Here is a 12,203-nt window from a genome sequence, read left to right on the forward strand (position 1 = left end):
AGCAATCGACATTTTAGCGTATGCATCTCATGTTTGGGTATTTAAGATGTTGTCTTTATTAAACATACACATGCATTTCTTTCTTGTCTCTCTTGTAGACCTGAACCCTTATAAAGAGACAAACTAGTTTTTCTCTCCTACCCGACAGGAGGATCAGAATGTTTCTCCATTAAAGTATTCATATTTGCAAGAAATATCAATGCAAAGTATTAACGTTTAGTACTCAAAAACAGATGAGATGAACAAAGCTGAGATGGCTGAACAACAACTAGGAGTGCTCAAGGCACTCGATCTTGCGAAAACACAACTTTACCATTTCACGGCAATTATCATCGCCGGTATGGGATTCTTTACAGATGCCTACGATCTTTTCTGTGTGTCCTTAGTGACCAAGCTCCTTGGCCGCCTCTACTATTTTAATTCATTGTCAGAGAAGCCTGGCTCACTTCCCCCTCATGTTGTGGCTGCAGTCAACGGTGTGGCTCTCTGTGGAACTCTTGCTGGTCAGCTTTTCTTTGGATGGCTCGGTGACAAGATCGGAAGGAAAAAAGTGTATGGTATCACTTTGATCATGATGATCGTGTGTTCTATTGCTTCTGGTCTCTCCTTCGGTGACAAAGCCAAGGGTGTCATGACCACTCTCTGCTTTTTCAGGTATAGCGGATATGGAGGTTTTAAAGATTATTGTTGTGTAAGTTTGATATCTATATTTAAAAAAAAAACATGTGTTAACAATTTGTGTTTAGGTTTTGGCTGGGATTTGGTATGGGAGGTGACTACCTCTTTCTGCCACCATTATTGTTGGGATTCGAGACTACGTCAGAGACTACCTCAGAGACTACGTCAGCGAATACTTCAGGGATTTCGCAAGATTTGGTGATGGAAATCAAACAAGATCGCATAACTTAAACCAAGACAAGGATTTCATATTAGGAAAAGGAAATATCACTTTATTGAATGTGATAGGTTCCTGGAAATATTACTTCTCATGGAGTTATGGAAGTTGCAAGTATTTTGGAATATTTCCTAATAGGTTTATGGAAAGGGGCGAATGCCCTAATCTAACTAGGTTAATGTAATAAACTCCTACTATATAAGAGGAGCTTGTGTGTACTCTTCTCTAGAACTTTGGGCAAAGTCCGAAAGGTCCAAAAGTGACCAAGCAAGCTGGCTTGTGGCTTGTGTGAGAGAGAGAGAGAGGTGCTATGTCTTTGTACTTGAGATTATAGTGAATTGCCTCATTGCCAGGCCCCAAGGACGTAACCACGTTTAGGTGAACCCTGGGATATCAAATTCTTGTGCCTATCTTCTATAATTCCGTGTTCTTCTTCTGTTCTCCATAGATCTACAAACTCATACTTTCTAACGTACTACGACAAGTGCATCAGAAAGTGCTTCAGCGAGTTTGTGTGGTGAGTTTTCCCAACAAAGTGGTATCAGAGCCTTAGGTGGTGTTAATCTCAATACCTAAAGTAAGGATTGAGGTGGAGCGGTTCGATGGGAAGGGAGACTTCTCGTTGTGGAAGAAGAGGATGCTTGTGCATCTGTCTGTCCTTGGTCTAAAGGATGTATTAGAAGAGTCCGAGTCACCTTCTGTCTCAGCGATGAAGAAGGATGAAGACGAGGATGTTTACAGGGAGCGGTTGGTGAAAGAGGAAGCTGGAAGGCTTGGAAGATCAGAGACGGTGATGAATCTGATCAGTCTCAGTGTGGGAGATCATGTGTTAAGGAAGAACGAGTTGTGTACTTCAACGGCTTCTTCATGGTCTATGCTGGAGATGTTATTTCTTTCCAAGACTCTACTGGATATAATTCACTTACATCACCTATTCTATATCTTTAAGATGGTTGATACTCGGAGTATAAGAAGATCAATGGCTTCTGGAAGATGGTGTCTTACCTATCAAGCGTGAATGTAACTGTGTCAGAGGAGGTGCAAAGACGATTCTGTTGTTTGAATCTGCTACCTTCACAGTTCGGCTCTCTCAAGGAAACACTTAAGTACGGCAAGGATGTTTTGTCGTTGTAAGAGGTGACGGTGCTGCAAGGTCTAAAGATCAAGATCTTTAAACCTCTAGGGTTTCACATGATGATGGTGAAGGATATTATGCTAGAGGCGAGTCTGAGAAAAAAAGATCTTGTGAGGAAGGATAGGGTCGGTTCTAGATCAAGCTCAGGGTCTAGAATTACCTGCTGGTTCTGTGAGAAGCAGATGAACACCAGGAATAACTGTTATGTTACAAAGAAGAAGTATGACAAAGAAGCTGAAGTAGTGGGTGTGATAGATCCTGGTCCAGAGGGTGATGCACTATCGGTAACAGATATGCAGCGTCATGATAAGTGGGTGATTTGTTCTGGATGTTCTTACTACAGGTCGTGTAGGAAGGATTGTTTTTCACATGGTTCAAGAGCTGACTTCAGGGAAAGTACTTCTTGGTAATGATTGCGCGGTAGGAGTGCAATGGATTGGTACAATCAACAAAGCTTATGGAGGTTCGGTTAAGACACTCACAAGATGTCAGGTATATTCTGGAATTAAGAAGGAACCTGGTATCTACTGGAATCTCGGTTTATTAAGCTTGGAGCATATTGGCGGACGTGGGAAGACTAAGTTTTACAAGCATGGTAAGCTAGCTCTTCAAGGAACTGTGTCTCAGTCATTGTACCTGTTAGATGGAGAAACTGCATCAGGTGAAATATATAGCAGCGGCAGAAAGAAACCATCTATGGATGAGACAGTCTTGTGGCATAGACGTCTTGAGCACATGAGTATGAAGAATCTACAGATTCTTGCCCCGGAAGGGGATGATCGATAAGGAGGACGATTGGAGTTTTGGAGTTCTGTGAGAGTTTTGGGAAATATGATACATGTAAAGCTTTCAGGTATGTACATGCGGTTTTGTGTGTAGATCTCCAAATGTAACTTCAAGTCTGGTGTGGATGTTACCCTCAAGGTGACCTTGCGAATGGTACCATGTGGTCTTGTTGTCGAAAGTCTTCTTAACCAAGGGAGTTAAGCGGCATGTTCCGTTGGTACAGACGGCGGTGCAAGATGGGTATGTATTATTTTTTGCTGGAAGGTTGAAGAATCACTGGTTTAGGTGGTCCTTGTTTTAGGAGGGTGGTTATAATACTGTAATCCACGGTTTTATATTATTGATGAGGACACTACGTCAGACCAGAAGTTGAGACTTCAGGTGGAGCTGTTGACGAAACGGCTGATATAGTTGCTGACGTAGATGTTGAACAAGGTGACACTGCATCAGACCGGAAGTTGAGACTTCAGGTGGAGCTGTTGACGAAACAGCTGACATAGCTGTTGATGCAGATGTTGAGCAAGGTGAAAGTCTTGAAGGATGTCAGTTAGGAATGGACAGAGTATGAAGAAGAACAGTGCCACCTGCACAGTACTCTGAATCCGAGGATGTAGCAGGTTTTATGCTATATGTAGCTGATGAGGTATGTGCTGAAGAACCTCGAGACAATCATGGAGCGATGAGCAGCAAAATAAATTGATCAATGGGATGAATCATGGGGGTGAAGAGATGACTTCACTGGATAAGAACCAAACCTAAAAGCTTGTGAGAAGGCCTGAGAAGCGTGAAGCGATTGGCTGCAAGTGGATGTGTTAAACTGGAGTCTGGTACAACTGGTGTTGAGAAGCCTGGATTCGAGGCTTGGTTAAGTTGCAAAGGGATATTCTCAGAGAAAGGGAATTGATTATCAAGATGTATTTTCACCCATCGTGAGACATGTATCTGTGAGGTTTTCTGCTACAGAGAACTTTGACTTTGAGCAACTTGGTGTAAACCGGCTTTTTCTTCATGGAGTATTTGAAGAATGGATTTACATAAAGCAACCAGGAGGATTTCAGCTTGATGGAAGAGAATATCACGTGTCTCTACTTCATAAGAGGAGTGTGTCAACACCTGCTGGTGTACACTTCAGAGCGTCTGCTGTAGTAGATGATGAAGCAGATATGAATGGATGATATTCCATGTACAAGGAGTGATCTGTTATATGGGTTGGTTAGCAGGTTTATGAGTAAGCCTTGGATGGTTCATTGGACTGCGTGGGAGATGAGATACCTCACGGGAACACAAGATCAGACTATGCTTCAGAGAAGAATGAAGTGTTTATAATTGAAAGATTTTGTGATTCGGATCTTTTGCTCCTGGTTTGGACAAAAGATTGTTGATCTCGGATTATGTTTACATGGCTGGTGGTGATACAATCAGCTGGAGATCAAGACTACAAACTGTAGTAACTCTGTCAACGACTAAAGCAGAGTGTATGGCACTGGTTGGAGGTGTCATAGAAGTGGCGCTGGTAGGAGGTGTCATGGAAGGAATGTGGTTAAAAGTGGCTTAGTGTAAGAGCTTGGATTCAAGCAAGACACGGTGGTGATATCGTGTGACTCTCAACGTTCATTGTTTCCAGTAAAGAACAATGTGGATCATGAGAAGGCTAAGCACGTCAGTAGAAAGGTGCACTTCATCAAGGATATCGCTCAAGGTAATGCAAGTGTGTAGAAGTTAAATACTTCAAGGGATCCTGCTGATATTGTAACCAAGGTGGTTCCTGAGTTTGAGGAAGCTGTTAAATTTCTTGGGATGGTCGAGAGCATCGACTTCATCTGGTAAAGCACGAGTTTGCTTAACCTAAGTAGTGGATCATGTTTGATGTCATCAAGGTGGAGTTTGTTGGGATTCGAGACTACGTCAGAGACTACCTCAGAGACTACGTCAGCGAATACTTCAGGGACTTCGTCAGTCAAGATTTGGTGATGGAAATCAAACAAGATCGCATAACTTAAACCAAGACAAGAATGTCATATTAGGAAAAGGAAATATCACTTTATTGAATGTGATAGGTTCCTGGAAATATTACTTCTCATGGAGTTATGGAAGTTGCAAGTATTTTGGAATATTTCCTAATAGGTTTATGGAAAGGGGCGAATGCCCTAATCCAACTAGGTTAATGTAATAAACTCCTACTATATAAGAGGAGCTCGTGTGTACTCTTCTCTAGAAATTTGGGCAAGGTCCGAAAGGTCCAAAAGTGACCAAGCAAGCTGGCTTGTGGCTTGTGTGAGAGAGAGAGAGGTGCTATGTCTTTGTACTTGAGATTATAGTGAATTGCCTCATTGCCAGGCCCCAGGGACGTAACCACGTTTAGGTGAACCCTGGGATATCAAATTCTTGTGCCTATCTTCTATAATTCCGTGTTCTTCTTCTGTTCTCCATAGATCTACAAACTCATACTTTCTAACGTACTACGACAAGTGCATCAGAAAGTGCTTCAGCGAGTTTGTGTGGTGAGTTTTCCCAACAATTATGTCTGAATACGCAAATAAGAAAACTCGTGATGCATTCATCGCTGCCGTGTTCTCCATGCAAGGTGTCGGTATTTTAGCTGGAGGTTTCGTGGCACTTGCCGTCTCTTCCATTTTCGACAAAAATTTCCCAGCTCCAACGTATGCAGTCAATAGAGCTCTCTCAACGCCTCCTGAAGCTGATTACATTTGGAGAATCATCGTCATGTTTGGTGCTCTACCTGCAGCCTTGACTTACTACTGGCGGACGAAGATTCCTGAAACCGCTCGTTACACCGCTTTGGTTTCCAAGAACATCAAACAGGCGACACAAGACATGTCCAATGTCTTGCACGTAGAGCTTGAGATGGAGGAAAGAGCTGAAGATATCGTTCAAGACCCTAGACTTAACTATGGCTTGTTCTCCAAGGAATTCGCCAAACGACATGGTCTTCCCTTCCTCGGATGTACCTCTACTTGGTTCTTGCTTGACATTGCCTTCTATAGCCAAAACTTGTTCCAAAAGGATATTTTCTCGTCTATCGGATGGATTCCAAAGGCAGCAACCATGAATGGAATCCACAAGGTTTTCATGATCGCCAGGGCACAAACCCTCATTGCACTTTGCAGTACTGTCCCTGGTTATTGGTTCACGGTGGCGTTTATTGATATTATGGGAAGGTTTGCAATCCAGTTAATGGGATTCTTCATGATGACTGTGTTTATGTTTGCCATTGCCTTTCCTTACGACCACTGGATCAAACCAGATAACCGTATTGGATTTGTGGTTATGTACTCCCTCGCCTTTTTCTTTGCTAACTTTGGACCAAATGCAACCACTTTCATTGTTCCAGCTGAGACCTTCCCTGCCAGGCTAAGGTCCACATGCCATGGTATATCAGCCGCGACAGGTAAAGCAGGAGCCATTGTGGGAGCTTTTGGATTCTTATACGCAGCTTAGCCACAAGATAAGACCAAGACGGACGCAGGATACCCACCATGTATTGGAGTCAAGAATTCGTTGATCATGCTTGGTGTCATTAACTTTGTTGGTATGCTCTTCACCTTCCTTGTCCCTGAGCCCAAAGGTAAGTCCCTTGAAGAGCTCTCCGGAGAAACTGAAGTTGAGAAATGATTAAGGCGTCATATTTACAGTTCTTTTTATCGCTTGCGCTTAACTAAATTTACTGTGTTTTGGGATGCTTGATGTGTTGTTTGTAATGGTGCACCTCTGTATTTTTTTCTTGTGTCACAAAATTTGATCAATCACTTGATCATATCGCTACGTAGTCTACGTTGATTGCTTATGTCAATAACACCGTTTTTTAATGCTGAATAATTATGCTATTACAAATATAAAAAATATTACAGACGGTAATTTTACCTGCTTATGTCAATAACACGCTATTAATTTTTTAAAGTTACTATTATTATTATTATTGTTATTATTATTATTGTTATTATTATTATTATGTTTATACGTGTCTACATCTTTCAAAACAACTAAACATATAAAACCACTTTAAACATGATTTTTTTTTTCATTTAGCTTTTGCAGGTATCCTCCACATAGATCATTTTTTATCTCAAAATGAGTTTTTATAAAAAAAAAATATTACTTCAAAATGAGTTTACAAGATAAATTAGTTTAAACTAAATGATGTACCACACCCTAATAGATATGATATTGTCTGAGTTGGATCGATGGATTGAAAGATATTTTTCTATGGATATATGATAGAAACTAAGTCCACTAGGACATGAATTTACATATTAAATGGAAATACTTCTGCCAGTGTCTTCCGGATATCTTACGTTTATCGAATATGCTTTGTTTTAACAATGATTTTGACTTTTGCCAAATGATAGGTAATCTTCATTGCTATATCTATCCAGATTGTCAATCCTCAAATGTCAACTATTAGAGTTGAACAATTATTCTTTTTCGAATTGAATATAAAATTTATTCAATTTAAAAAATGTTTGTCAACCATTAGAGTTAACCAATTTTTTTTCAAATTGAATATAAAATTTATTCAAATTAGAAAAAAACATTGTGTCACATCAAGTGTCTTCTTTAGAGTTTTAAAAAGGAACACAAAGCTTTAATATAAAGAAACTGAAACTTGAAGGATTTGAACTTAGACTAGATTGAGCTGCAAACTATGTTAGAAGAGTTAAATGATTCGACTACAAAAAATGGAGAAATATGTAATCTCTTGACTTGTGTTGGCACAAAAATCCTTCTAATCAAAACTCAACATAAAACGATAAATATTAAGAACATGTAAATTGTAATAGTCCTTATTTTAATTATTTCTTATCTTAGTTTAAGAAAATGATTGTTTATATTGCAGACAGTAATAATTGCAAATTTGGAATCAATCATACGTTTATATATAATAAATTTCCATTTGTGCAGGTAATTTCTAACTCGAGAAACTAATATCAAATTCATAACTTACTGTAAAATAGAGTGGAAAATGCTATCATTAGCGATAAAAGATTATTATTCTATAGATAGACTAATGTTTTTTTGTTTATTCATGAATGTATTTTCTATTCTATTTTACAGTAAATTATACAATTGAACTAGAGATGATCTAATACACGTCATTAGTTATGGTTGTATTGCAAATTATTCTGGCTCCCAATATCTATCGGTATTATATTATATGATTTTTCAAATTAGAAAAGCTTGTATCAAATTGTATTATTAAAAATTAATTAATTTAAAATTTAGATTCTGAATAATTTTTTGATTATTTTATCAATAGTTAAACTTTGTTGGACAAAATTTGTGGTCAAAGCAATTTTTTTTAATTTCACTGATCGTATTAATCTCAGAAATTTAATTTATTCACCAAAACATTTTTTATTTTAACTTTTTCAAAAATAATTATTTTATTTAATCATTCTCATCTTCTTCTTATATTTACAACATTATCATTGTCATGAATATACTAACTACCACACACAATCAATTTCAAACTATAAATACATTTACAATTGACATCAACATCGTATTTCATTTCTTACACATACAACTCATTTCTCTTCGCGTTCTCTCTCATTTCATCCAAATTCTCAACTTTTTATTTCAAAATTCATAAGCTTATTGAAGTTACTCAAATTCATGATTCTTACTCAAGAAGAACGAGTGGATAACTTCATCAAGAATTTTTATGTGATTTGAAAAGCTAAACATGAATCGTACCGGATTTAAGAATGATAAATTGAATTTTTCAGATAAATTCCGCGACAAAGATCTTATGAAGATCTTACGAAAACAGAGAATATATTTTTGTGCTGAGAAATGATTAAGAGGCGTCAAAATAGATTTTTTATTGCTTCTGTTTAACTAAATCTTGTTTTATAATTTACTGTTTTTGCGATGCGTGGTCTGATATTTGTAAGGGTGCACCTCCTACTAAAAAAATTGATTGGTTAATTAAAAAGTTACTAGATTTTGACCCGCCCTCAAAAGGGCGGGTATATTTTTTGTTTTAAATTTAATTTTTTGATATTTGTGTTTTTGTTTCTGATTATATTTTTATTTTTTTATAATCACATTTGTATATAAATTTTAATCAAAATATTTTTTAAAAATAATAGCAATTTAAAAATTAATCCTATATACGCACGGTTAAAGCTGGATTGCGGATCGAACTCACCCGCTGATGCGCCAATCCCCGGATTTTCAATTTTGTTTTGGTTAAAATATACCCGCACAACCCGCAAAAAATTATATAAAAACTATATCGGATTACATAAAATCTCCAGATTTATCAATTCTCTTGACCTGTCCGAATGAGGGCGTCAGACCACTACCTAAAAGTTTATCATTAAAAGTTTTCTTATGAATTTTTTTTGTCAAACAGTTTTCTTATGATTTGACATGGAGTTGCAGTCATATATTTCATCTTGGTTTTAATATTATCGTTATAGAAAAGATCAGGATATAAAAAGATTACTTAGAACTTCCACTTCGTTTTGGTCGTCCTATAGCTTTCATTTGCTTTTCAACAACCTTTCCAACTTAAAAAACTTGCAAAGACAGATAATTAAGAAGAAAAGGAACTTTTGTTAAACAAAAAATTGTTTTAAAAATTAATTACATGATTAAGACTACTTTAAATCTCTAACAAAAATAATAAATTACTTGTTTGAAAGAAAACTAAAAAGAAATCAAAACAGCCCCACTTCGCTACGACCGAACTCGTCGGAGTTCACAACAGTTTCGTCCGGCCAAGAATCTCCGAGAAGCTTCAAAAGCATCTGAGCTTTCCTCTTCGTTCTCTCCGTACAATCACTCTGCACCAAAAGCAGCAACTGCGTCACCAATCCCGCCGCCGCAGCCTCGTCTATACACCTTTCCTCCGCCGTGCATAACGCCAGCAACGCTCCCGCCGCATACTCCATCGCTCTATCCGACACTCTCAAGATCGTCTTCACAAGAAGCGGCACCGTCAAAGCATGCTCTCCGAATGCCGCGCATCCTTCCGGGATCCGGCAGAGAAGCTCCACCGTCGGTAAACCCCTCTCCATATTGCACCTATCGAAGTCCGCCGCCAAACGGTCGATTAGAGTCCCCGGAGCTCCGGTGGAGGTCGCGAGATTTATCATCGAGTAGACATGGATGTTTCTGAGATTTCTGATATCTATACATATACAAGAAGATATAACGATTGATATTAGGGTTGCAACTTTTGTAATGGTGTATTGTTTACAAATAAGTTGTGGTTCTTGTTATTAATTTTGTTTGGGTATTCGGGTTTAACATTATTGATCCGGTTAGTTAAAAAATCGTATGATATAATGTAGTGGAATAGTTTGTCACGTTTTGTTATATTAAACAGGGTAAGACCAAAAAAATTTAAAAATGAAAAGGTCCAAAACAACTTGCATAAGTCGATTTTTCAAGACTGCTTCCCTTTTAGTAGTATAGATTAAGCCAAATTTCACATGTACTGTAAGTTTTGTTCAATACAAAATACTCATACGAATATGAAATACCTTTTAAACAGCAGTATTTTTGCAAAGCTATATGTGCCCAGCCAATATGTCGTAAGTCGATTTTAAATAAGAAAATATAAAAAAACCTAAAATAATAAGAAAATATAGGAGATATGTATACTCAAAATTTTATTTCATTTAAAGAAACGCATTTTAGTAATTATAGAAAGTTGACTAAGGTTCATATATATATATGTTCTTCGCCTTATTTTATCATGCAAAGCACAACCTGTTATAAAAGGAAGTTCACAAAATACACTCATGTACGAACTAATTGACTCCGTAGCAAAAAAAAAAAAAAACGTGCGACAGTACGGATCCTATGGCGTCTATTGATTTTTGTTTTCTCTCTAAATGAATAGTTTTCTTATAATGGAAAAGTATTTCCCTCTAAATTTTATTTGTTACTTTAATAATGCACACCCAATTTATTATCTGTCAAGATCCGAGTCTCGTCACAAACTAATTATCGTCGTGGATAGTGAATATTGATTAATTGTAAATTTGTATTAAAGTGTAATGTAATATGCTATGAGGATTTCCATATCATACAGATAAAATCCGGCTGTGTATATGATTTACACCTGATTATTCTTGTTCTTATTACTGTCACATGCTTATAGTTCACTTTAAGATTTTTGGATTACAATCTTCAAAAAAAAACAAATAAGATTTTGGACTACGAGTCCAGATAATTTTTGGATTACAATCTTAAGAGAATATAGATATTTGGACTACGAGTCCAGATTAATATGTGAATATGCAAAGAAATTGGAAATTTTATGAGTTGCTAAGTAGGTAATGAATTATCAAAAAAGGAACATTAGAAAAACTAACCACATTTGAACAAAAGAAAAAAGAAAACTAACCACAAACTTCAGTCAAAAAAAAAACTAACCACAATTGATAAAAAGTGTGTTCATGGAATTGCAGATTGGAAGCTATATTATCGTTTTGTGATACATATTCATATAATATATATTTATACATATTAGTATTAAATTTTATAAATTGCTGTTACTTATTGTTTAAGTTTTATCTACTCTACAAAATTTATGAAATATATGTTAGATATCACGAAAAACTATTTGTAAGCTTTTCTATAAACTCAGTTTTGTTATTAGATCTCATGGAATCCCCGACTTTTTCTTAATGTAGAAGTATTAATTAATTAATTGCTTACTCAATCGCTAAACAAAAGGATTCTTATTGAAAGGTTTAAAATTAAGATCTAAATGTAAAATTAGAAGTTTTGGGTGTAAATTACTTATATGTTGATGCGTGTCATGATACTAAAATATATGAACCAGCATGGGTTGCACCTGTATATATATGAACAAGTTCTCTTTACATTGATTTCGTCAAACTTCAAAACGTTTTGTGTGATATGTAGATCATAGTTTGTACTTTTTATTTGACCAAAAAAAAGTCTGTACTTTTTTACTTTATTTTAATTAATGAAAACGCTTTGACAAAAAAAAAAATATGTTAAATAACGGCTGTTGTTTTGCGGCTAACACATATACTCCCTCTGTTTCATTATAAGTGTCGTTTTAGACTTGTACACACGGATTAAGAAAGCATTTAATTTTGCATATTTTCAATATAAAAACATCATTTCCGATACAATTCAACCAATAGATTAATAGAATGGAGAATAAAGTTAATAAATTTTGCATTGAAACTCTAAAACGACATTTATTTTGCAACGAAAAAAATTCTCTAAAACGACACTTAATATGAAACGGAGGGAGTATTAAATAGATTAATTTTGGGGTTCATTTCCTAGGGATGAACATGCAACCAATAAAAATTCGTCTTTTTATATTTGGTAGTTTTAAAAAATAAAATAAAATATTATCAAGTTATGTTA

At 36.3% G+C, this 12,203-nt stretch overlaps 1 protein-coding gene and 1 pseudogene across 1 annotated transcript; one reads left to right on the forward strand and one right to left on the reverse strand.

The window, feature by feature from the left end:
- Positions 1–253: 253 nt before the first annotated feature.
- Positions 254–6,449, forward strand: LOC108808099 (probable inorganic phosphate transporter 1-3; annotated as a pseudogene).
- A 3,053-nt stretch (positions 6,450–9,502) lies between these two features.
- Positions 9,503–9,940, reverse strand: LOC130495656 (U-box domain-containing protein 26-like). The gene has a single exon (XM_056987084.1). It carries the CDS (start codon positions 9,938–9,940, stop codon positions 9,503–9,505), a length of 438 nt encoding a protein of 145 aa, XP_056843064.1.
- Positions 9,941–12,203: the final 2,263 nt, after the last annotated feature.

Source organism: Raphanus sativus, chromosome 6, assembly GCF_000801105.2.
Source record: "Raphanus sativus cultivar WK10039 chromosome 6, ASM80110v3, whole genome shotgun sequence".
In the NCBI taxonomy this organism is placed as follows: domain Eukaryota; kingdom Viridiplantae; phylum Streptophyta; class Magnoliopsida; order Brassicales; family Brassicaceae; genus Raphanus; species Raphanus sativus.

Excerpts from the sequence above, each read along its gene's own strand:
- LOC130495656 (XM_056987084.1), bottom strand. The coding sequence starts at position 9,940 with ATGATAAATCTCGCGACCTCCACCGGAGCTCCGGGGACTCTAATCGAC.